The sequence below is a fragment of the Sphaerodactylus townsendi genome, linkage group LG14 (assembly GCF_021028975.2).
Source record: "Sphaerodactylus townsendi isolate TG3544 linkage group LG14, MPM_Stown_v2.3, whole genome shotgun sequence".
Classification (NCBI taxonomy): Eukaryota; Metazoa; Chordata; class Lepidosauria; order Squamata; family Sphaerodactylidae; genus Sphaerodactylus; species Sphaerodactylus townsendi.
The window spans coordinates 48198559-48222956 of NC_059438.1; the positions used below are offsets into that span (position 1 = coordinate 48198559).

At 60.3% G+C, this 24398-nt stretch overlaps 1 protein-coding gene across 1 annotated transcript; it reads left to right on the top strand.

Moving 5' to 3' along the window:
* Positions 1-7140: 7140 nt before the first annotated feature.
* On the top strand, positions 7141-23195 carry LOC125443359 (little elongation complex subunit 1-like). The gene is made up of 7 exons (XM_048515382.1): positions 7141-7197; positions 9115-9283; positions 13384-13544; positions 18309-18499; positions 18778-18884; positions 21202-21300; positions 21611-23195. The coding sequence occupies exons 1-7, from the start codon at positions 7141-7143 to the stop codon at positions 21781-21783; spliced, it is 957 nt and encodes a 318-aa protein (XP_048371339.1). The 3' UTR covers positions 21784-23195.
* The last annotated feature ends 1203 nt before the right edge of the window (positions 23196-24398 follow it).

Consider the following 24398-nt stretch of genomic DNA (forward strand, 5'->3'; position numbering starts at 1 on the left):
GTGGGGGGGGGGGGGGGTGGGGGGGGGGGGGGGTGGGGGGGGGGGGGGGTGGGGGGGGGGGGGGGTGGGGGGGGGGGGGGGTGGGGGGGGGGGGGGGTGGGGGGGGGGGGGGGTGGGGGGGGGGGGGGGTGGGGGGGGGGGGGGGTGGGGGGGGGGGGGGGTGGGGGGGGGGGGGGGTGGGGGGGGGGGGGGGTGGGGGGGGGGGGGGGTGGGGGGGGGGGGGGGTGGGGGGGGGGGGGGGTGGGGGGGGGGGGGGGTGGGGGGGGGGGGGGGTGGGGGGGGGGGGGGGTGGGGGGGGGGGGGGGTGGGGGGGGGGGGGGGTGGGGGGGGGGGGGGGTGGGGGGGGGGGGGGGTGGGGGGGGGGGGGGGTGGGGGGGGGGGGGGGTGGGGGGGGGGGGGGGTGGGGGGGGGGGGGGGTGGGGGGGGGGGGGGGTGGGGGGGGGGGGGGGTGGGGGGGGGGGGGGGTGGGGGGGGGGGGGGGTGGGGGGGGGGGGGGGTGGGGGGGGGGGGGGGTGGGGGGGGGGGGGGGTGGGGGGGGGGGGGGGTGGGGGGGGGGGGGGGTGGGGGGGGGGGGGGGTGGGGGGGGGGGGGGGTGGGGGGGGGGGGGGGTGGGGGGGGGGGGGGGTGGGGGGGGGGGGGGGTGGGGGGGGGGGGGGGTGGGGGGGGGGGGGGGTGGGGGGGGGGGGGGGTGGGGGGGGGGGGGGGTGGGGGGGGGGGGGGGTGGGGGGGGGGGGGGGTGGGGGGGGGGGGGGGTGGGGGGGGGGGGGGGTGGGGGGGGGGGGGGGTGGGGGGGGGGGGGGGTGGGGGGGGGGGGGGGTGGGGGGGGGGGGGGGTGGGGGGGGGGGGGGGTGGGGGGGGGGGGGGGTGGGGGGGGGGGGGGGTGGGGGGGGGGGGGGGTGGGGGGGGGGGGGGGTGGGGGGGGGGGGGGGTGGGGGGGGGGGGGGGTGGGGGGGGGGGGGGGTGGGGGGGGGGGGGGGTGGGGGGGGGGGGGGGTGGGGGGGGGGGGGGGTGGGGGGGGGGGGGGGTGGGGGGGGGGGGGGGTGGGGGGGGGGGGGGGTGGGGGGGGGGGGGGGTGGGGGGGGGGGGGGGTGGGGGGGGGGGGGGGTGGGGGGGGGGGGGGGTGGGGGGGGGGGGGGGTGGGGGGGGGGGGGGGTGGGGGGGGGGGGGGGTGGGGGGGGGGGGGGGTGGGGGGGGGGGGGGGTGGGGGGGGGGGGGGGTGGGGGGGGGGGGGGGTGGGGGGGGGGGGGGGTGGGGGGGGGGGGGGGTGGGGGGGGGGGGGGGTGGGGGGGGGGGGGGGTGGGGGGGGGGGGGGGTGGGGGGGGGGGGGGGTGGGGGGGGGGGGGGGTGGGGGGGGGGGGGGGTGGGGGGGGGGGGGGGTGGGGGGGGGGGGGGGTGGGGGGGGGGGGGGGTGGGGGGGGGGGGGGGTGGGGGGGGGGGGGGGTGGGGGGGGGGGGGGGTGGGGGGGGGGGGGGGTGGGGGGGGGGGGGGGTGGGGGGGGGGGGGGGTGGGGGGGGGGGGGGGTGGGGGGGGGGGGGGGTGGGGGGGGGGGGGGGTGGGGGGGGGGGGGGGTGGGGGGGGGGGGGGGTGGGGGGGGGGGGGGGTGGGGGGGGGGGGGGGTGGGGGGGGGGGGGGGTGGGGGGGGGGGGGGGTGGGGGGGGGGGGGGGTGGGGGGGGGGGGGGGTGGGGGGGGGGGGGGGTGGGGGGGGGGGGGGGTGGGGGGGGGGGGGGGTGGGGGGGGGGGGGGGTGGGGGGGGGGGGGGGTGGGGGGGGGGGGGGGTGGGGGGGGGGGGGGGTGGGGGGGGGGGGGGGTGGGGGGGGGGGGGGGTGGGGGGGGGGGGGGGTGGGGGGGGGGGGGGGTGGGGGGGGGGGGGGGTGGGGGGGGGGGGGGGTGGGGGGGGGGGGGGGTGGGGGGGGGGGGGGGTGGGGGGGGGGGGGGGTGGGGGGGGGGGGGGGTGGGGGGGGGGGGGGGTGGGGGGGGGGGGGGGTGGGGGGGGGGGGGGGTGGGGGGGGGGGGGGGTGGGGGGGGGGGGGGGTGGGGGGGGGGGGGGGTGGGGGGGGGGGGGGGTGGGGGGGGGGGGGGGTGGGGGGGGGGGGGGGTGGGGGGGGGGGGGGGTGGGGGGGGGGGGGGGTGGGGGGGGGGGGGGGTGGGGGGGGGGGGGGGTGGGGGGGGGGGGGGGTGGGGGGGGGGGGGGGTGGGGGGGGGGGGGGGTGGGGGGGGGGGGGGGTGGGGGGGGGGGGGGGTGGGGGGGGGGGGGGGTGGGGGGGGGGGGGGGTGGGGGGGGGGGGGGGTGGGGGGGGGGGGGGGTGGGGGGGGGGGGGGGTGGGGGGGGGGGGGGGTGGGGGGGGGGGGGGGTGGGGGGGGGGGGGGGTGGGGGGGGGGGGGGGTGGGGGGGGGGGGGGGTGGGGGGGGGGGGGGGTGGGGGGGGGGGGGGGTGGGGGGGGGGGGGGGTGGGGGGGGGGGGGGGTGGGGGGGGGGGGGGGTGGGGGGGGGGGGGGGTGGGGGGGGGGGGGGGTGGGGGGGGGGGGGGGTGGGGGGGGGGGGGGGTGGGGGGGGGGGGGGGTGGGGGGGGGGGGGGGTGGGGGGGGGGGGGGGTGGGGGGGGGGGGGGGTGGGGGGGGGGGGGGGTGGGGGGGGGGGGGGGTGGGGGGGGGGGGGGGTGGGGGGGGGGGGGGGTGGGGGGGGGGGGGGGTGGGGGGGGGGGGGGGTGGGGGGGGGGGGGGGTGGGGGGGGGGGGGGGTGGGGGGGGGGGGGGGTGGGGGGGGGGGGGGGTGGGGGGGGGGGGGGGTGGGGGGGGGGGGGGGTGGGGGGGGGGGGGGGTGGGGGGGGGGGGGGGTGGGGGGGGGGGGGGGTGGGGGGGGGGGGGGGTGGGGGGGGGGGGGGGTGGGGGGGGGGGGGGGTGGGGGGGGGGGGGGGTGGGGGGGGGGGGGGGTGGGGGGGGGGGGGGGTGGGGGGGGGGGGGGGTGGGGGGGGGGGGGGGTGGGGGGGGGGGGGGGTGGGGGGGGGGGGGGGTGGGGGGGGGGGGGGGTGGGGGGGGGGGGGGGTGGGGGGGGGGGGGGGTGGGGGGGGGGGGGGGTGGGGGGGGGGGGGGGTGGGGGGGGGGGGGGGTGGGGGGGGGGGGGGGTGGGGGGGGGGGGGGGTGGGGGGGGGGGGGGGTGGGGGGGGGGGGGGGTGGGGGGGGGGGGGGGTGGGGGGGGGGGGGGGTGGGGGGGGGGGGGGGTGGGGGGGGGGGGGGGTGGGGGGGGGGGGGGGTGGGGGGGGGGGGGGGTGGGGGGGGGGGGGGGTGGGGGGGGGGGGGGGTGGGGGGGGGGGGGGGTGGGGGGGGGGGGGGGTGGGGGGGGGGGGGGGTGGGGGGGGGGGGGGGTGGGGGGGGGGGGGGGTGGGGGGGGGGGGGGGTGGGGGGGGGGGGGGGTGGGGGGGGGGGGGGGTGGGGGGGGGGGGGGGTGGGGGGGGGGGGGGGTGGGGGGGGGGGGGGGTGGGGGGGGGGGGGGGTGGGGGGGGGGGGGGGTGGGGGGGGGGGGGGGTGGGGGGGGGGGGGGGTGGGGGGGGGGGGGGGTGGGGGGGGGGGGGGGTGGGGGGGGGGGGGGGTGGGGGGGGGGGGGGGTGGGGGGGGGGGGGGGTGGGGGGGGGGGGGGGTGGGGGGGGGGGGGGGTGGGGGGGGGGGGGGGTGGGGGGGGGGGGGGGTGGGGGGGGGGGGGGGTGGGGGGGGGGGGGGGTGGGGGGGGGGGGGGGTGGGGGGGGGGGGGGGTGGGGGGGGGGGGGGGTGGGGGGGGGGGGGGGTGGGGGGGGGGGGGGGTGGGGGGGGGGGGGGGTGGGGGGGGGGGGGGGTGGGGGGGGGGGGGGGTGGGGGGGGGGGGGGGTGGGGGGGGGGGGGGGTGGGGGGGGGGGGGGGTGGGGGGGGGGGGGGGTGGGGGGGGGGGGGGGTGGGGGGGGGGGGGGGTGGGGGGGGGGGGGGGTGGGGGGGGGGGGGGGTGGGGGGGGGGGGGGGTGGGGGGGGGGGGGGGTGGGGGGGGGGGGGGGTGGGGGGGGGGGGGGGTGGGGGGGGGGGGGGGTGGGGGGGGGGGGGGGTGGGGGGGGGGGGGGGTGGGGGGGGGGGGGGGTGGGGGGGGGGGGGGGTGGGGGGGGGGGGGGGTGGGGGGGGGGGGGGGTGGGGGGGGGGGGGGGTGGGGGGGGGGGGGGGTGGGGGGGGGGGGGGGTGGGGGGGGGGGGGGGTGGGGGGGGGGGGGGGTGGGGGGGGGGGGGGGTGGGGGGGGGGGGGGGTGGGGGGGGGGGGGGGTGGGGGGGGGGGGGGGTGGGGGGGGGGGGGGGTGGGGGGGGGGGGGGGTGGGGGGGGGGGGGGGTGGGGGGGGGGGGGGGTGGGGGGGGGGGGGGGTGGGGGGGGGGGGGGGTGGGGGGGGGGGGGGGTGGGGGGGGGGGGGGGTGGGGGGGGGGGGGGGTGGGGGGGGGGGGGGGTGGGGGGGGGGGGGGGTGGGGGGGGGGGGGGGTGGGGGGGGGGGGGGGTGGGGGGGGGGGGGGGTGGGGGGGGGGGGGGGTGGGGGGGGGGGGGGGTGGGGGGGGGGGGGGGTGGGGGGGGGGGGGGGTGGGGGGGGGGGGGGGTGGGGGGGGGGGGGGGTGGGGGGGGGGGGGGGTGGGGGGGGGGGGGGGTGGGGGGGGGGGGGGGTGGGGGGGGGGGGGGGTGGGGGGGGGGGGGGGTGGGGGGGGGGGGGGGTGGGGGGGGGGGGGGGTGGGGGGGGGGGGGGGTGGGGGGGGGGGGGGGTGGGGGGGGGGGGGGGTGGGGGGGGGGGGGGGTGGGGGGGGGGGGGGGTGGGGGGGGGGGGGGGTGGGGGGGGGGGGGGGTGGGGGGGGGGGGGGGTGGGGGGGGGGGGGGGTGGGGGGGGGGGGGGGTGGGGGGGGGGGGGGGTGGGGGGGGGGGGGGGTGGGGGGGGGGGGGGGTGGGGGGGGGGGGGGGTGGGGGGGGGGGGGGGTGGGGGGGGGGGGGGGTGGGGGGGGGGGGGGGTGGGGGGGGGGGGGGGTGGGGGGGGGGGGGGGTGGGGGGGGGGGGGGGTGGGGGGGGGGGGGGGTGGGGGGGGGGGGGGGTGGGGGGGGGGGGGGGTGGGGGGGGGGGGGGGTGGGGGGGGGGGGGGGTGGGGGGGGGGGGGGGTGGGGGGGGGGGGGGGTGGGGGGGGGGGGGGGTGGGGGGGGGGGGGGGTGGGGGGGGGGGGGGGTGGGGGGGGGGGGGGGTGGGGGGGGGGGGGGGTGGGGGGGGGGGGGGGTGGGGGGGGGGGGGGGTGGGGGGGGGGGGGGGTGGGGGGGGGGGGGGGTGGGGGGGGGGGGGGGTGGGGGGGGGGGGGGGTGGGGGGGGGGGGGGGTGGGGGGGGGGGGGGGTGGGGGGGGGGGGGGGTGGGGGGGGGGGGGGGTGGGGGGGGGGGGGGGTGGGGGGGGGGGGGGGTGGGGGGGGGGGGGGGTGGGGGGGGGGGGGGGTGGGGGGGGGGGGGGGTGGGGGGGGGGGGGGGTGGGGGGGGGGGGGGGTGGGGGGGGGGGGGGGTGGGGGGGGGGGGGGGTGGGGGGGGGGGGGGGTGGGGGGGGGGGGGGGTGGGGGGGGGGGGGGGTGGGGGGGGGGGGGGGTGGGGGGGGGGGGGGGTGGGGGGGGGGGGGGGTGGGGGGGGGGGGGGGTGGGGGGGGGGGGGGGTGGGGGGGGGGGGGGGTGGGGGGGGGGGGGGGTGGGGGGGGGGGGGGGTGGGGGGGGGGGGGGGTGGGGGGGGGGGGGGGTGGGGGGGGGGGGGGGTGGGGGGGGGGGGGGGTGGGGGGGGGGGGGGGTGGGGGGGGGGGGGGGTGGGGGGGGGGGGGGGTGGGGGGGGGGGGGGGTGGGGGGGGGGGGGGGTGGGGGGGGGGGGGGGTGGGGGGGGGGGGGGGTGGGGGGGGGGGGGGGTGGGGGGGGGGGGGGGTGGGGGGGGGGGGGGGTGGGGGGGGGGGGGGGTGGGGGGGGGGGGGGGTGGGGGGGGGGGGGGGTGGGGGGGGGGGGGGGTGGGGGGGGGGGGGGGTGGGGGGGGGGGGGGGTGGGGGGGGGGGGGGGTGGGGGGGGGGGGGGGTGGGGGGGGGGGGGGGTGGGGGGGGGGGGGGGTGGGGGGGGGGGGGGGTGGGGGGGGGGGGGGGTGGGGGGGGGGGGGGGTGGGGGGGGGGGGGGGTGGGGGGGGGGGGGGGTGGGGGGGGGGGGGGGTGGGGGGGGGGGGGGGTGGGGGGGGGGGGGGGTGGGGGGGGGGGGGGGTGGGGGGGGGGGGGGGTGGGGGGGGGGGGGGGTGGGGGGGGGGGGGGGTGGGGGGGGGGGGGGGTGGGGGGGGGGGGGGGTGGGGGGGGGGGGGGGTGGGGGGGGGGGGGGGTGGGGGGGGGGGGGGGTGGGGGGGGGGGGGGGTGGGGGGGGGGGGGGGTGGGGGGGGGGGGGGGTGGGGGGGGGGGGGGGTGGGGGGGGGGGGGGGTGGGGGGGGGGGGGGGTGGGGGGGGGGGGGGGTGGGGGGGGGGGGGGGTGGGGGGGGGGGGGGGTGGGGGGGGGGGGGGGTGGGGGGGGGGGGGGGTGGGGGGGGGGGGGGGTGGGGGGGGGGGGGGGTGGGGGGGGGGGGGGGTGGGGGGGGGGGGGGGTGGGGGGGGGGGGGGGTGGGGGGGGGGGGGGGTGGGGGGGGGGGGGGGTGGGGGGGGGGGGGGGTGGGGGGGGGGGGGGGTGGGGGGGGGGGGGGGTGGGGGGGGGGGGGGGTGGGGGGGGGGGGGGGTGGGGGGGGGGGGGGGTGGGGGGGGGGGGGGGTGGGGGGGGGGGGGGGTGGGGGGGGGGGGGGGTGGGGGGGGGGGGGGGTGGGGGGGGGGGGGGGTGGGGGGGGGGGGGGGTGGGGGGGGGGGGGGGTGGGGGGGGGGGGGGGTGGGGGGGGGGGGGGGTGGGGGGGGGGGGGGGTGGGGGGGGGGGGGGGTGGGGGGGGGGGGGGGTGGGGGGGGGGGGGGGTGGGGGGGGGGGGGGGTGGGGGGGGGGGGGGGTGGGGGGGGGGGGGGGTGGGGGGGGGAACCCACTCTCGGGAACTGGTGAGAACCTGCTGGATCCCACCTCTGGGCACGTAGTGAATCTAGCAAGTCACAGGATTCTGTCCAGATCATCCTGGGACAGATGGCTGAATTGGTCCCATGATGGACCAGAAGACAGCCTACAGGCCTCTGCTTTACCTACTGTGTCAAAGCTGGCAAGTAGGTCTTGGTTGAGAGACATGATCTTATCTTCAAAGTGGCTCATAAAATCTTCCCAACTAAATGCCAGTTCCCTGTCCATTTGGGACCCGTCTGTCAGGGCTCCCGGCTGCCACATTATCCTGAACAATTGCACTAGACACGAGTTTGCAGATGCAATGTTGGCTTCAAAATAATCTCTGTTCACAGCTTTGCCCACCACCTCATAAGCTCTCATAAATTCCTGTAAGAAGTTCTTGTTTTTCGTCACGAGTCTTCCTCCAGACTCGCTTTAGCTCAGTGGTTCTCAACCTGGGGGTCGTGACCCCTTTGGGGGTTGAACGACCCTTTCACAGGGGTTGCCTAAGACCATCGGAAAACAGCCCAGAAACCACGCAGTGCCCCAGGTCTTTTTATATTTTATGTATACCAATTTTATGGTTGGGGGTCACCCCAACATGAGGAACTATATTAAAGGGTCACGGCATTAGGAAGGTTGAGAACCACTGCTCTAGCTGCCTTAGCTCCCGCCTCTTCCTCAGTTTCATGTTCTACCGTGGCATCAAAGTGTGATCTCATCGATAACGTACAAGAGGGACCTCCAGATCCATCTGCTCCAACCCCCTGCAGGAAATCCATAATTACTTCCCCACTCTCAGTGACCCTTGCTTTGTGCTCAGAAGGTGGCAAAAAAACTTTTCCAGGGTCCCTGTCCTGGAGGGAAAGAGCCTGAAAGTAACACAATAGCAGCAGTTAGAGCAATTGGCATCGCAGTCTAGGATTACTTCTGTCCAGGGGCGGAGCGAGGGGGAACTGCGTCCAGGGCACGAGTGCACCCCTGCCATGCCCCAGAATGCCCTGGCCACGCCCCCGCAAAGGCGTGCCCCCATGGTGTCCCCCCACGGCCCCTTTGGTGCTGCCACTGCAGATGTCACAACCCTTCCCTGAGATGTTGCAAGAACTGAACAGGTCTTGACAAATTGTGACTTCCCTTTCTCTGGCAGGCCTTTTGGTGCATCTCTTAAGGTCTTCTGTGTGTGTCACTTTTCATGGCTCATAGCATCGTTTTTGTGCACTTAAGATTCCTGGCTCTTAAGACTATCAACTGCGGCATTTTCATTTGCTGCTGCTGTTTTGTTAAATCGTTGATTGTCCGTTTTAAGCCTTATAGTATATTAGCTTAATTTGTATGCTGTTTTTCACTTAAGAAAAGGGGAGCTAGAGGTTTGAATTATAATGTCTGTAAGTGTGCTTGCTTGCACCAGTCGGTCCTTCTCTAATTTAATAGTTACCGTATATACTCGTGTATAAGTCGAGTTTTTCAGCACATTTTTCAGCACAAAATGACACCTGCCATGTGCAATTTTAAAAATATGTACACTAAAAATAATGAACTATTCTTTTAAAAAGCAGGGTAGTTTTGAGTCACAGTGAACAGGCATGTTCATTCCAGTTTTTATTGTAACATCCATTGTTTAAAACCCTTCCTTACAAAAAAGCTAAGGTTTCTGTACTTTTAAATTTATTGTTGATACCATATTGTTCTTGTTGACCCTCTTTTCCACTTACAGAGCTATTTTTCTGTTTTTCTTTGAAATAAATATTCAAAAACATTTAACCTGCTGATGCCTCAATTAATGTAATTTTATTGGTATCTATTTTTATTTTTGAAATTTACCAGTAGCTACTGCATTTCCCACCCTCGACTTATACGCGAGTCAATAAGTTTTCCCAGGTTTTTTGTGGTAAAATTAGGTGCCTCGACTTATATGCGGGTCGACTGATACATGAGTATATACAGTATCTCTTTTTAAAAAATTCCTTTCTCTTAAAAATCATTGTGATTACTTTTCAGGGACAATCATGTTTTATTTTCTTATAATAGGATTCATGCCTTGAGTAGCAAGTGTTAAAAAAATGTCATTTTGCTAATTACAGGGCTTAGCTGAGCCAGCCTTGCAGACTATTCGTAATAAGCTGAAGCACCAGAAGATGTCCTTGGACCCCTCCCACATTCAGTCTCTGTGCCGGGTGTATGTTGGGATATGTCGGCAGCTGGGAGACCTGGAAAAAGCGCGCCTGTTTTGCTACAGCCTGCTCAAGGAAGGTAGGGTGTGACTTAGTCGTTCCGAGGTTGAAAGCGCACATTCTGTGTTTCGTCTTCCACTCTGTGATCCGACGAAGTCCTTCACGGTGGATTGGATCTTGCTGTTCTGTTTCACCAGTGGAGACAGGCACCTCCTCCGGTGGAATGAATCCAGGACATCCAGCCCGTTCTGTGGCTTCAGGCAGAGGTCTGGTTAGGACCGTGGTGGCGAATCTTTGGCACTCCAGATGTTATGAACTTCAATTCCCATCAGCCCCTGCCAGCATGGTCAATTGGAGTGCCAAAGGTTCGCCACCACTGGGTTAGGAGAATAGCCCACTGCCTGAAGAATTTACAGCTCCAGTGAGTGTGTGTTCAGCCATGGAAATTATTGCTCTTCTTAAGGTGGAGCACCCATCCTTTCCCTCCACAGTGCAAGCTGGGCCTTTCTCTGGGTCTGCATAGTTTCTCCACCTTCCTTGGAGCAGAGGAGAAATCCGTTGCCTGGGCTTCCCTATCTGCAGTTATTACATTCTAGGTAAGATTCCAGATAAGATGAGAAATCAGGAGGTGTCCTTGGGCCATAATTGTAGTCAACTCCTCTGCAGGGGGGTCTGTTGGGTTTTAGTAGAAAACAGGGTAAGGTTAAAGATTATGTGGAATAGTGCATTAGCAATATTTAGGATTATTCCTTTTTACTTCCCACTCTGAGAAAATTAACAAAAGCCTTTATTGGCATATAAAACAGGACAAAATTTTAAAACAAAACAAGGTTAAGAAATGCAGTTAAAACTACTAATTTCCAGTATAAAATTTGCAACAGTTTCACAAAAGAGCATATCAGAGCTGTTCAGGAGACTGGGTATCTTATAACACTCATGCCACTGAGAGCATTGCAAGAAAATGGAATTCATGTATTTCATGAGTATCCTATTGTATTTAGGGCATAGAAACAAAGAATAGTCAAGTGTTTCGACCGTAGTCCTATCACATGAACAAACTCTTTTAGAACGTTCCACATTCTTAAATCTTCCCTCCAGCAGAGCTGATGGCAGCACATTACATCTTGCAGTAGCCAAGGCTCTCCTCTGGGTGGGATTAATCATCAGACGAAGATATGCTGCCATAATTCCTCGCTCGCATGGGATTAATAATGTAGTCGGAGAACAGGTTGTCTTGGCAGCAAGAGTCAAATTATGAAAATCAAGATCCAAGAGCCTATTCTTAACTAGTCTGAAGGCTTCCACCTTTGTGAGCATAAGGAGTGATTCCCACTCTGAGAAAAGCTCTTTACAGGTTGTCTGTAGATGGCAGCACCTGCCCCTCCAAGCCTCCTGCCTCAAGACTATGGGATGCAGCCACAACTGGCCCAGCTTCTGTGGGGAAGAGATAAGAGTTGCCAGCGCCAAGTGGACAGCAGGCCGGCCAGCAAGGGCCTGGGGAAGTCCAGCCTATCAGCCAAGGTCCATAACTTGGGCCTGCCAGTGTCAGGTTGGCCACGCCACCAATGCCCAGGGAGAGGGAGGAGGATGCAGTGCCCGTCCCAGGGCCCAAGAGTGGAGGGGGGTCCGTGGACCAGGGGTCCAGTAGGAGGCCAAGTCAGGCCAGAGTGTTAGCCCATGGCCCAATGCGGAACTGGGGGGCAGGATTTGGGGAAGGTGTGGGAGGGGGGGGGAATAAGAAGCCAGAGAACAAGAGGGATTGGGAGGAGGACCCGGGGGGGGAGAAGAAGAGAAGAAGAAGAGTTTGGATTTATATCCCCCCTTTCTCTCCTCCAGGAGACTCAAAGGGGCTTACAATCTCCTTGCCCTTCCCCCCTCACAACAAACACCCTGTGAGGTGGGTGGGGCTGAGAGAGCTCCGAGAAGCTGTGACTAGCCCAAGGTCACCCAGCTGGCGTGTGTGGGAGTGCACAGGCTAATCTGAATTCCCCAGATAAGCCTCCACCGCTCAGGCGGCAGAGCGGGGAATCAAACCCGGTTCCTCCAGATTAGATATACGAGCTCTTAACCTCCTATGCCACTGCTGCTCAGTTAAAGGAATCAGCAAGATGCTTGCTGATTCCTCTCACTGCAGCCCTCGGCTTGTTTCTTGAGCTCTTCATCCCGGAGCAGAATATCACGGGCTGGGAGGGGAAGGGAGAGATGGGAAAACCTCCTCACACTTTAATCCATTTGCGGTGATTTGGATCTTTAATGTTTCTTCACCCCATCTGCTGTATGGTGGGTAAGGCTGACCTTCCTTTCTCCTACAAGCCTGGCCCCAGAGGCGTACCTAGGCAAACTGGAGCCCTGTGCAAAACCTGAGTTTGATCCCCCCCCCCCATGGGCGGCCACCCTCCCCTGCCGTGACCAAACAATGATTTTTTCCACCAGGTCGTTTCAAAGTCACCATCACATTATAGAACATCCCCCAACTCACAAATCTGAACACAGCAATGGGCCATGCCACACAGCAGAAATAATTTTTGGAAAACATTTTCAAAATGCTTTCAAAATGTTTTATTACTGCTATGAAAACATTTTATGGTGTTGTATCCAGTCCCCCCAATTGGGGGAAACAGAATCACTTTCAATGTTTTTTAAACTGGGGACCCCAGATTCTCCCTTTAAGGTGGATTTAAAAAGGAGAATCTGGGCTCTCTAGTTTAAACAAGTGATGCTGGAATCCACCCCCAAACAGCATCATTTTCAATGGTGTTTTAAAGTAGGGAGCCCAGATTCTCCTTTTAAATCCACCTTAAAGAATCTGGGGTCCCCAGTTTAAAAAACATTGAAAGTGATGCTATTTTGGGGTGGATTCTCCCCCACCCTGAAACAGCATCCCTTTCAATGTTAAAACTGGGGACCTCAGATTCTCCCTTTAAATCCATGCTGAAGGGGATGGATTTAATAATAATAACAATAACAATAAAACAACCTTTATTAGGCATTTGAGAGAATAAAAGAAAGAATGAAAACAAGCATTGGCAGGAAGGGAGTTGATTTAAAAAGAGAATCTGGGGAAATTTAGGGGATGCCTGTTGTCAGGGGTGCAATTATTAAGATAGCAGCACCAAAATTTCAGAGTATCTTTGTGAGACCCTACTGATGATACCACCCGGGTTTGGTGAAGTTTGGTTCAGGGAGTCCAAAGTTATGGACCCTCGAAGGTGTAGCCCTCATCTCCTATTAGCTCCCATTGGAAACAATGGGGGATGGGGGAACTCCCTTTGGGAGTCCATAACTTTGGGCTCCCTAAACCAAACCTCACCAAACCCGGGTCATATCATCAGGAGAGTCTCCCAAAAAATCCCCGAAATTTTGGTGCTGTTAGCCTAAAATCTGCTCCCCCTGCAGGCCAAAAACGGGAAAAAACACTGAAAATACAAAATCCCCCACAAACAAACCTGCAATTTTGTCTCCCACCACAAGGGGGCGCCTTGGGCAGCTGCCCACTTTGCCCAATGGGAGGAACGCCTCTGCCTGGCCCAAATTGGATTGCTTAAATGTGAGATACGCTCTTGTGTTGTGTCTGCTTTAATTTAGTAAAATGATGTTCAGTCGGAGCTCATCCTGATGTTTAAGACCCCAGAAGTCCTGGAATTAGAATAAGGCTGCTGTGCGCTGTGTTTCAGTCTACTGGATTTTGTTGCAGGAAACTCAACGGAAGCCCTTGAAAGCACGACAGGCTCTTCTCTTCACAGTGCCACATTTCCATACACAAATCCCCAAGGCAGGGATCTCACGTATCCATGGAGAGAAATATCAGGGTTACTCACATGCCAAATAGGTGGATCCCGCCCAGCACATGCAAATCAAGCTTGCCAATGGCACCCTCTACACTTGTTAACAGGCAAATGGTTCTTTCTCCCACCCTGGACATTCCACAGGTCTAGATACTCCACTTGCTTTACTACCATCAGATCCTCTGAAGATGCCAGCCACAGCTGCAGGCGAAACGTCAGGAGAAAATGCTACTAGGACACGGCCATACAACCCAGGAACCACACAACACCCCAGTGATTCTGGCTGTGAAAGCCTTCGACACATACAATGTCAGGGTTTTTATTTTTCATTTTGAAGAACGTCTTGTATCTTAGAATCACACCTCCTTATTTCAATCTCTTTCCCTCCCTCCAGGCTTTCCTCAACCTGGCAAGTTAATTTTGTTCATGGGAAACATGTGGAGCGACATATTCACTTCCAAAGAAGTGATCAACAGATCTATCCAGCTAGTAGCCAGAAAGTGTTCAACGGGACAAGTGCTGGAATACCTGGAAACTTTTCTGAACTGGGAAGAGGTAAGAGAGGGTTGGACAGGATCCTTTTTTACTTATTAACAACCACCACCTTTATTTGGCATTTAAAAATAGGTTCTAGAGCGTTGCCAGACATTTTTGAAATGCAAATCGAGAGTACATTCAAAGCGCAGACAGGAAGACTGTATATTGCAGTATACATTACTTAGAAAGTTCTGTCACTTGTAAAAGAAATTTTGCTACTTTTTCCAAGAGCATGACATCTGTGTTGTTTAACAGAAGCTCCACAACAGAACAGTCAGAGTCGCTTTCAGATTTGTCTAGGGCCAGCCTGGGAGAGAAATTCCTGATGCCCACATATCTCGGACTGTCAAGAATAATGTGAGCAAGAGTCTCCACTTGATTTTTACAGTGTGGACAAACCCAATCCTGGAGAGGGATGGATAAGGAACGACCCTTTGTAATGGCCCATGGGAAGGTATTGGATCTGGCCCTTGTGATAATCCATCTCTGTTGGGGTTCAGTTAATAATTCAAGATATTTGGCTATGTGCCCCTATTCGGTATTATTTCGACAGAGAGGGGGTGAGCATGATTTATTTGCTTGCCCCAACAAGATATGATATTCCTGTTCTAGAAGTCTACTTTTTAAGGTTTGGAAAATCTCTCTGGGTGTCAGCATACAGAGATCTTTACTTATTTTGCATGTAGTTCACAATCTGAGTTTGAGCCAGCTCAGCGTTGCTTGGCCTCCCATCCTTCGGGTGGGGGTGCGGGGAGTACTGTGGATATTTCTCTAGATCACATTACCTTTCGCTGAGCATAAATTGTGAAATCCTTATTTCCCAACCTCAGATTAAAAAGCAAGGCTTACCATTTTTCAGGACAAAAAGAGTAGATGTCGAAGGGAAAATGAACCAGAATAAATGCCTGGGTGCAGCACTTTGTATTTAACTTATTTCCGAAGCTTTGATGGCTGTAATGCGATCCATTTTCTTTTGGTTAAAAGAACACCATGAGATCCTATACATCTTATTGCTTATTTTCCTCCCACCTTGCAGTATTTTATTGGAAAGTTCAGTGGCTGTTTGTTTTTCTGTTATTATAATCCTGCTTTTTATGTGCCTTTTTAAAAAATCTTTTCATAATTTTTCCTCCCTCTTACTTGTGCTATGAGGCACAGTTCGGATCCCACCCTGCTTTCTACATGCACGAGAGAGTGTGTGGTTTTCACCGATCCTCCTCTCCTGCAGGAGATCTCTGATTTCCCAGGAGGTCTCCATTCCTGGTGGGGACCAGGCCTACATATCTTGGGCCGTAAGCCTGCATTTAGAAGAGTTTGGATTTATATCCCCCCTTTCTCTCCTATAGGAGACTCAAAGGGGCTGACAATCTCCTTGCCCTTCCCCCCTCACAACAAACACCCTGCGAGGTAGGTGGAGCCGAGAGAGCTCCGAGAAGCTGTGACTAGCCCAAGGTCATAAGAACATAAGAACATAAGAACAAGCCAGCTGGATCAGACCAAAGTCCATCTAGTCCAGCTCTCTGCTACTCGCAGTGGCCCACCAGGTGCCTTTGGGAGCTCACATGTAGGATGTGAATGCAATGGCCTTCTGCGGCTGTTGCTCCCGATCACCTGGACTGTTAAGGCATTTGCAATCTCAGATCAAAGAGGATCAAGATTGGTAGCCATAAATCGACTTCTCCTCCATAAATCTGTCCAAGCCCCTTTTAAAGCTATCCAGGTTAGTGGCCATCACCACCTCCTGTGGCAGCATATTCCAAACACCAATCACACGTTGCGTGAAGAAGTGTTTCCTTTTATTAGTCCTAATTCTTCCCCCCAGCATTTTCAATGAATGTCCCCTGGTTCTACAATGACCGGTATTGTGTAGTCGCATCTATCGCATGCCATGAACGGTAGAGCGAGACGAAGGCGAGATAATATCTGGTGGAGATCGCCAGCAGCTGGAATGCTGAGGAGCTTCTCGTGGTTCCTAGCGAAGTCTCAACGGCAAGTGGCTGGTTCCTGGCACCTTTATTATGATTCTAATGGGGGCGCAGTAGAGGGGCGGACGGGAGGAGTCCGGGAGGCCGAGGGCGGAGATCAAATGTGATGCATGATCCCACCTGGCTGCTACTACGTCGCGGAGGCAGAGAGAGTAAGCCGCCTGGGCCTAATCCCTTCACCTCAGGGGCAGATCATTGTCCCTTTGTCTGGGACAGCTTCCGTGACTGAGCCAGATAGTTCATGACCCGTGATCTATACGGGTTGAGGAGTGGGGGGTCGCGGTGCTTAATTTTCAGAAGGCTGTAGGGTCCGTTGGTGTTCCAACGCTTCTATCACGGTGCTGCTGGGTCCGCAGTATCATCACTACGTTATTGAGGTTAGGTGAAATTTCTCTCTGTCAACATTTTCTACCCCATGCATAATTTTGTAGACTTCAATCATATCCCCCCCTCAGGCCATACATATCCCCCCTCAGGTCACCCAGCTGGTGTGTGTGGGAGTGTACAGGCTAATCTGAATTCCCCAGATAAGCCTCCACAGCTCAGGCGGCAGAGCTGGGAATCAAACCCGGTTCCTCCAGATTAGATACACAAGCTCTTAACCTCCAATGCCACTGCTGCTCCTTTTAAGCTATGGGGCAGGATGCATATTTCCAAAGTAAGCAAAAAGCATGGCTAAGGCTTACAATAGTGCCCAGCCTCACCTTGGCTGCTGTGTGGCTGAGATTTTGCCCACGTTCCCAAACCCTGCTTAGCATTAACCATGGCAGGTATGAAGGATCAAGTGTCATTTGTGCTCCAGAAGGTGCACCACATGGGGTCCCACAGCCTGCTTCTGATCCCTTAGTTATACTCAGTGGCTTACTAGCCCCACGGGACTCTTTGATGTGTTGCTGAGCACTGTTGCCCAATGTGGCACCTGCCCCACATTTGAGACCCTTTGTCTTGCCCCTGGGCTGTTCAATAATGAGACTTCATGTTCAAACGATGTTCAGGATAAAGCATTTGGATTTCAATTGACAGAATTAGGGCCCAAACAGCTTCCTTTATACCCTCTCGCCATCCCCCCCCCCCCCCCCCCCCCCGGTAGCTTGACAACAGATTCCCACCGCCAGGTCCAAGCGGGGGAACAGCACCCCTCCGTTCTCATGGGAAAGCGAAAGCAAACGATCCATACTACCCAACTCTTTGAAGTATAGGCACCAGCCGGTGATGAATGACTCAGTGAAACTAATAAGCAATCCAGAGACAACCATTCCAAGAAGGGAATCCCACCTCCCAGTTGGGAGACATGACAGGATTGGGCCAGGTCATGACCCCCTTGTCCAGCGAAGCTTATCATCGGCAGTTGGTTCCCACCTTGAAAAAGGCGCTGACCCCACGCCCAGTGGATATGCCGTGAGCCTTCACGTCAGGAGCACAAGAACAAAAGAACAAGCCAGCTGGATCAGACCAGAGTCCATCTAGTCCAGCTCTCTGCTACTCACAGTGGCCCACCAGGTGCCTTTGGGAGCTCACATGCAGGATGTGAAAGCAATGGCCTTCTGTGGCTGTTGCTCCCGAGCACCTGGACTGTTAAGGCATTTGCAATCTCAGATCAAGGAGGATCAAGATTGGGAGCCATAGATCGACTTCTCCTCCATAAATCTGTCCAAGCCCCTTTTAAAGCTATCCAGGTGATTGGCCATCACCACCTCCTGTGGCAGCAGATTCCAAACACCAATCACACGTTGCATGAAGAAGTGTTTCCTTTTATTAGTCCTAATTCTTCCCCCCAGCATTTTCAATGGATGCCCCCTGGTTCTGGTATTGTGAGAAAGAGAGAAAAATTTCTCTCTGTCAACATTTTCTACCCCATGCATAATTGTATAGACTTCAATCATATCCCCCCTCAGCCGTCTCCTCTCCAAACTAAAGAGTCCCAAACGCTGCAGCCTGTCCTCATAAGGAAGGTGCTCCAGTCCCTCAATCATCCTCGTTGCCCTTCTCTGCACTTTTTCTATCTCTTCAATATCCTTTTTGAGATGTGGCGACCAGAACTGAACACAGTAGTCCAAGTGCGGTCGCACCACGGCTTTATATAAGGGCTTGACAATCTTTGCAGTTTTATTATCAACTCCTTTCCTAATTATCCCCAGCATAGAGTTTGCCTTTTTCACAAGCAAAGGTGTCTGTTGATCTAATGCAGATGTCTGCGAGCTGTGGAATGAGTCCCCCTGCCATGGCAAGCCTGCGTGGCTCTGAGCTTCCTTCCAGCGCCCATTCATACAAAAACACAAGGCGCCAGTTGTGGTTTCAACAGGCTTGGAGCCTTCCTGACGAGGGAAGCTGCAACAAACCCAACTCCTGCACACACTTTTTCTTGCTGCTTTTCCCCATGCAGCTCTGATCATGAATACCTCGGTGGAGGGACACATTGGAAGAGGCAAATGACAGGGTTACTTCCATGCTGGCTTCATCACCAATGGAGAGAAGCCACATTGTTTATCTTGCTTCTCATCAAGTGAGAAAATAGCAACTTGATCAAAGCAGTAATATCAGTGACCAGCCGAAGGCTTTCAGGGTTCAGCCGACCATATAAATCTTGCCTGATTTACATGTCCCCAAGTTGCAACAACCTTTTGAACCTGTTAGCAAGATTAGCAGTGAATGATTTAGCTCTAGGGTGACGCATCATCAAAAACAGGCTTTATTGGTTGTACGTTACCAGAGTCATCGTTCTCCAAAAGCCCAATCGCTTTATCCTTCCAACATGAAAATACACCAGGGTTTAAGCTGCATTTTTTTATTCCCCTAGAGTAGGCCAGTGGATATTGGTGTAATGATCTCCAGTTTGCTCTTGGCAATCCAGCGGTGTCCACAAATGGAATTTCAGATGAGTGAACAACGCGGAGAAGACCTGAAAGAGAGTATGTGGGAATACGTCTTTGCTATTGATCTGCTGTGCTCCTATCAAAAGTGGGGCTGGACCCATGATCATGTCATAAGGTATGGTTAGTTTTCCTCACGAGTATGTTTTGTCTCGTAGACGACCACATCTGGTGTTCCCAACCACTGCAGGTCTGGCAGAGCAGCAGTGGCATAGTGGTTAAGAGCAGGTGCACTCTGATCTGGAGGAACCGGGGGGGGGGGTGTTGTTGTGGTTTTTGAGTGTGGTTGTTGGGAGCCTGACATGTCAAGCTGGTTTCAAAAGGGAGAGGGATGTCAGAGCCGGTGTGTGCGCACTTGGCCAGGGGCTTGGATTCATTGCCCATTTCCTTCCACAGTAAGGAACTCTGGCCTATCATGGATAAGTGGATAAAGAACAGAAAACGCAGCGGAAGCGCTTCCTCCCCTTCCGATGTGATTGTAGCAACGGTGCTCAGGCTGATTGGTGAGTATGTCACACCGAGTAACCTCCTCTGTAAACCCCGGGCTGCTGAGAATCTGCCTTTGGTTTTCCTACCAGGAAGGTGACACGCCCCTTGGCCGTTGCCGAGCGTTTGCTGCCCACACCCTGCCTCTGTTTGCAGGGACTGAGAGAGCGGCTCAGCTGAGCCAGTCTTCCTGGGGTTCTACATCCTGGTTGGGGTTTCCAAGAGTGAAAGAGCTGAGCGCGTTGGGATTGCTCTGCTTCTCTGTTCCAAAACCAGGCACCAGTTGGAACCTGCAGGAACTGGGGGAGAAATCCTTCTCTTCACCCCATCGCCTTTAATTATATAGATAAACCTTTATTAGGCATAGAATCCATATAACAGCCAACATTGTCCAAACAAGTATCCCATACATGAGAACCATCGCAGGTAATCATTTCAAAGTTTCTATAAGGAACCTAGCTTCAAAAGTTAAAATCTCGGAGGCGGAATTGTTAAGTAGAAACGTAATCTTCCCCACAGCAGAGTATTCATTAAAGATTACAGGACAAAGAGCAAAAAGTCCCTCGTATTTGGGGCAGTCGAGCAATATATGTTCCATGGTTTGAATCGCTGTGATACAATGAGGACATTTCCGCTCTTGCAGGTCGATTTTTCGGAACCTTCCTTGTAACATAGAGCAAGGGAAGGAGTTACAACGAGCCCTAGTGATTATCCATCTCTGCTTGAGCTCCTGGACTAAACTCAAATAATCTGCCATGTGATTGATTTTAAATTTGATGTTAATAGAAACCTAATCTAGAGGTTTTATAGCCATACCTGACGGTGTACTGACTTACAAAAATCTTTCTTGTATATTTATGATTGTAAGATAATGTTGAAATGTTACTCACCTAGTGAGTTGGAGTACGCATGGGTGTAATATTTGTGACAGTACCTGTTGTACACCTGCCTTGATTATTATCATGGCTCCCAGGAAGGCAGCCGGGCCTGGCTGTTCTTCCAGTCCACAAATTGTGCCGATGTGTTGGCCGCAGATTGCCGAGAGAACTTTAGTTCCCACCTCAGGTTTCTTCTGCCAGGACAGCCGAGGGAGAAGGCTCGAGTACCTTCGTTCAGTTGCCCCACTTACCAGTCTGGTGGGGAAGTGCTGTGATTTAACATAATTAACGTTTACTGCTCTCCCCCAATCTGGCTGAATCTGTAGTTTATTAGTACTAATAGCAAGTTAGCTCTGTTTGCAGCGGGACGGCTCTGATTTCTTATGAAGGGAACTTTGACACCAGTGGTGTAGGAGGTTAAGAGCTTGTGTATCTAATCTGGAGGAACCGGGTTTGATTCCCAGCTCTGCCGCTTTAGCTGTGGAGTCTTATCTGGGGAATTCAGATTAGCCTGTGCACTCCCACACCCGCCAGCTGGGTGACCTTGGGCTAGTCACAGCTTCTCGGAGCTCTCTCAGCACCACCCACCTCCCAGGTTGTTTGTTGTGAGGGGGAAAGGGCAAGGAGATTGTAAGCCCCTTTGAGTCTCCTGCAGGAGAGAAAGGGGGGATATAAATCCAAACTCTTCTTCTTCTTCTTCCCCATGTGGCCCTTTGCACCCCCTCCTGAAGGGTCAGGCACAGAGAAGGGACGCAGCAGGGACTGGATGAGAGAGAGAGAGAGAGCCCCTCCCTGCTGCTGTTCCGTGAGTTCTTTGTGAAGAGGGCGGGAGTTTTGAGTGTGAGGTTTCCACCGGTTCTCAGTGCCCAGTAACGTGCATAACTTTATGAAACTCCCTAAGAACAGCCTCACGAAACTCTTAAATCATCTTAGATGGAAGGGAGATGGAGGAATGGTCTCCCGTCAGTCATTCTTTATTGCATGTAGCAGTAGATCCTTACATTATAAAAACAGAATGTATGCAGACCGTTCCAGTGGTGGGATTCAGCAGGTTCGCACCACTTCGGTAGAACCGATTGTTAAAATGGTGCTCGTAAACAACCAGTTGTTAAATTATTTGAATCCTACCACCAGAACCGGTTGATAAATTATTTGAATCCCACCACTGGACCATTCCATATATATAACTGCAAAAATCTTAGAAAAAAGATTTCTGTTCAAACTTAAAACAACAAAGTAAACAATGTATACATAAAATTGCCTTCTAAAACTGTTAAAAGGTACCACTTACCGTCTTTACGTGGTTTCCCGTTCATTTCGGTGTTTCTATGGAGGAGCGTTCGGTTGTGCTAACTCGCATACACTTTGAAGCAGTACAGTGCAGAGATGGATTTCACATCTTGGGGAGAACTTGCCTTTACCCTCCACCTCTTTCTTTGCTCTTTTTGTCTTGTAGGTCGTCTCGGTCAAATCGGACTGAAAGAAGGATTTTCTTCCACTGTAAAGAATATCAGTTCCGTTATTGGAGATTTCTTGCGACATGCCAAAGAGCAAGGTAACGGTTTCCCTTCGTGCTTTGTGTTTCATGTGCAGGGAATGGTGACGTGTCTGCCAGCTGTTGCTCTGGGTCGGAAGGACATTGTGGAATGTTCATAGACATTCTGCCGGGGCAGTGAAGTTCCAGCAATGAGATCCCACGCAGATTAGCTTCTGTGGGGGGAAGCAAAAGCAAAGTTTGCTTTGGGGAGCCCAGTTTCTTCAGGTCCAGAATGCTGGAGACTGTTCCTGGCCATGTTTACTTGTTAATGTGTTGGCTGGCTTTGGGGCCACAGTGTTCCTGATTTTCTGCTTGGTGTTGCTTGCAGATGTGCCCTGGGGGGTCCAGTTGGCAGCGGTATCTGCACTCTGTGAGTTGGGCCCCAGCAGCCCATCTGAAATATTAGAAGCCATTGGAGCCTGGGAAACAGTGACTAGAAAGCGCCTTCCCCCAGCGGTCAGCACTGACATCGCCGAAGTCAGTCGCCTGCTAAAGCCATAGGCCGGTCATCAGTATCACGTTCCGTTCGTCTCCCCCACAACGACCACAGACGACAACTTGTCAAACAGACTGTTTCTTGCATCCGCATAAAGTGCTACAGGAATGAAGCCCCGCCCCTCTTCTTGAAGGACAGCTGAAAATAGCGATGTTCTGAGAACCATTAAGCCTCCAGCGCATCGCTCTGAAGTCAGAACCACAATCGAGCATTGCTGTGTCTTCTAGCAAGGGAAAAGAGAGGCATTATTGTTGTATTAACCAGAAAACTCTGGGGGAAATAAACATTGCTCTGCTATGCAAACAAGAACTGCTTTGGTCTTCCAGGATATATACGGGTTGGATCCAGCACAAAGGTTTTCCTGGTTCCAGCCCCACCCCCCACCCCCCGTAGCCATTTCTGACCAAGGTCACCTTCACTGTATGAAGTAATAGCTGTTTGGGTTGGTGAGCTGCCAGAAGTCCCTCCCATTCTTCTCTTCCATTAAGAGAGGAAAAGGCAGGAAGGCCAACTTAACCCCGTTTCTTCTCCTCATGGCAGCCTCCCAGCCGATAGACGGAAGTGGCAACTGAGAGGAGAAGGGAAGTAGAGAAGGCCGCAAACACCAGCACCTTCCAGAGGGAGAGTGCTGGATCCAGTCCTGTGAATTTCAGCCTCCTGAGATGACTTGGTCTCCCCGTAAGCAGGCCAAATGCTCTCCAAATGACACATCAACAGCGCTGTTGAAACTTAACTTCATATTTTTAAAAAGAAAAAACACACATCCATCTAGCCTGAGTGTTCATCATCCGTGTAGAAATAGGCCCCGGTTTCCTCGGAGAGACTGGCACAGGAGCTGCTGCTGCTGCTGCTGCTGCTTGAGATGCATCCCATCCCAGGGTTGTCAGAGGCAAACAATTTTTGTAGGGTTTTTTGTATCAAAAAACCTGCTTGGTGAGAAGTCACAGTAGAGCAGAAAACGAGCCCCTCTCAAATGGCTTCCATCATCCTTAAACTGTTGTCCGTCGAGAACCTAAAATCATATTGTCTTAAAGTCTTAAGACCATTGTCTTCAAAAAACCTTGATCAAATCATGCCCCCCTTGGATTTAGTCTGTTCGTCCCCTTGTTAATATAAGCATGACTTTGTCACTTTGCATGTACAGTAAATGAGAGATTCAGAGATTCCTTCTCTGTGAGAATGTGAATTAAAAATGGTGTATTGCTATAATGTTTTTTCACATTTCATGTTGTTCCACTTGGGGAATTTTATTTGTATATAGAAACTGATCTAAAAATAGACACCTTGCATTGTGTACTTTACTTGTATTTAGACTTTTTTATATGTCTTGTAAATATTTTTCAACACAAAATGGATTTGTGCATTAAATTGGCATATTTTGTAATCTAATCCTTATAAACTCCTTTTCAAAATGTAATAACTGCTTCAGAGTTTCTGTCTCCCTTCACATCAACCGTAAAAATGCCTCCCTTTTTAAACTGCGTACCAACAGCATTTGGACACTTAATAAAGAAGAAGAAAAAGAAGAAGAGGAAGAGGAGGAGTTTGGATTTATATTCCCCCTTTCTCTCCTGTAGGAGACTCAAAGGGGCTGACAATCTCCTTGCCCTCCCCCCTCACAACAAACACCCTGTGAGGTAGGTGGGGCTGAGAGAGCTCCGAGAAGCTGTGACTAGCCCAAGGTCACCCAGCTGGCGTGTGTGGGAGTGCACAGGCTAATCTGAATTCCCCAGATAAGCCTCCTCAGCTCAGGCGGCAGAGCGGGGAATCAAACCCGGTTCCTTCAGATTAGATACACGAGCTCTTAACCTCCTACGCCACTGCTGCATATATAAGTGTATAGCATCATTCTTTAGAAAAGTCTATGCTTCATAAAGCACCGGCGGTGGCACGCTGATACCAACTACAATCATATACACTATGAATTATCTTTTTTTAAAAAAAGGAAAATCAACCAACCCAGCAGTGATAGAAGCCACATTCCTCAAGTCTGACTCTAAAACTGATAATCAGTGACTCAGGAGCACTGTTCTCTAATGTGGCATCTTCCCGTGTTTCAGGCAAGTAGGCAAGGCCCAAGACCAGTGGAACATGTGGTTGGTAGGTGGTTCCCCCCTTGAAACTGCCACCGCTACCGCTAGAGGAACGGGTAATCTTTACGGCTCTGGCCCCTGCCGGTTGGAATGCTCTACCTCCAGCTGTCCGGGACCTTGGCGAGTTCCGCAGGGCCTGTAAGGCAGAGCTATTCCACCGGGCTTTTGGAGGGGCCGGCTGCGGTTCCACCGCCCCCCATTAAATCAAAACTGCCAGCCTGGACCATCTGGTTGGGCCCTAATTCCACCTTGGGCCCTGCCTATCTCCTCCCCTTCCTTCCTTCCTTCCTTCCTTCCTTCCTTCCTTCCTTCCTTCCTTCCTTCCTCCCTCCCTCCCTCCCTCCCTCCCTCCCTCCCTCCCTCCCTCCCTCCCTTCCTTCCTTCCTTCCTTCCTTCCTTTCTTTCTTTGGCCTTAGATCGGACGCCTGTGTATATATGTGTTTACATAATCTGGTTGTTTTAATTTATTTATTCATTGCTGCTGAGTTTTAATGGCTTAATTTTATGTTGTATTATTTGCTGTTGGG

Coding starts and splice junctions, on each gene's coding strand:
- LOC125443359 (XM_048515382.1), top strand. CDS start 7,141: ATGGACCAGAAGACAGCCTACAGGCCTCTGCTTTACCTACTGTGTCAA. Junction 7,198..9,114: donor TACTGTGTCAAAGCTGGCAA/GTAGGTCTTGGT, acceptor TGCTAATTACAG/GGCTTAGCTGAGCCAGCCTT. Junction 18,500..18,777: donor ACCCATGATCATGTCATAAG/GTATGGTTAGTT, acceptor TTCCTTCCACAG/TAAGGAACTCTGGCCTATCA.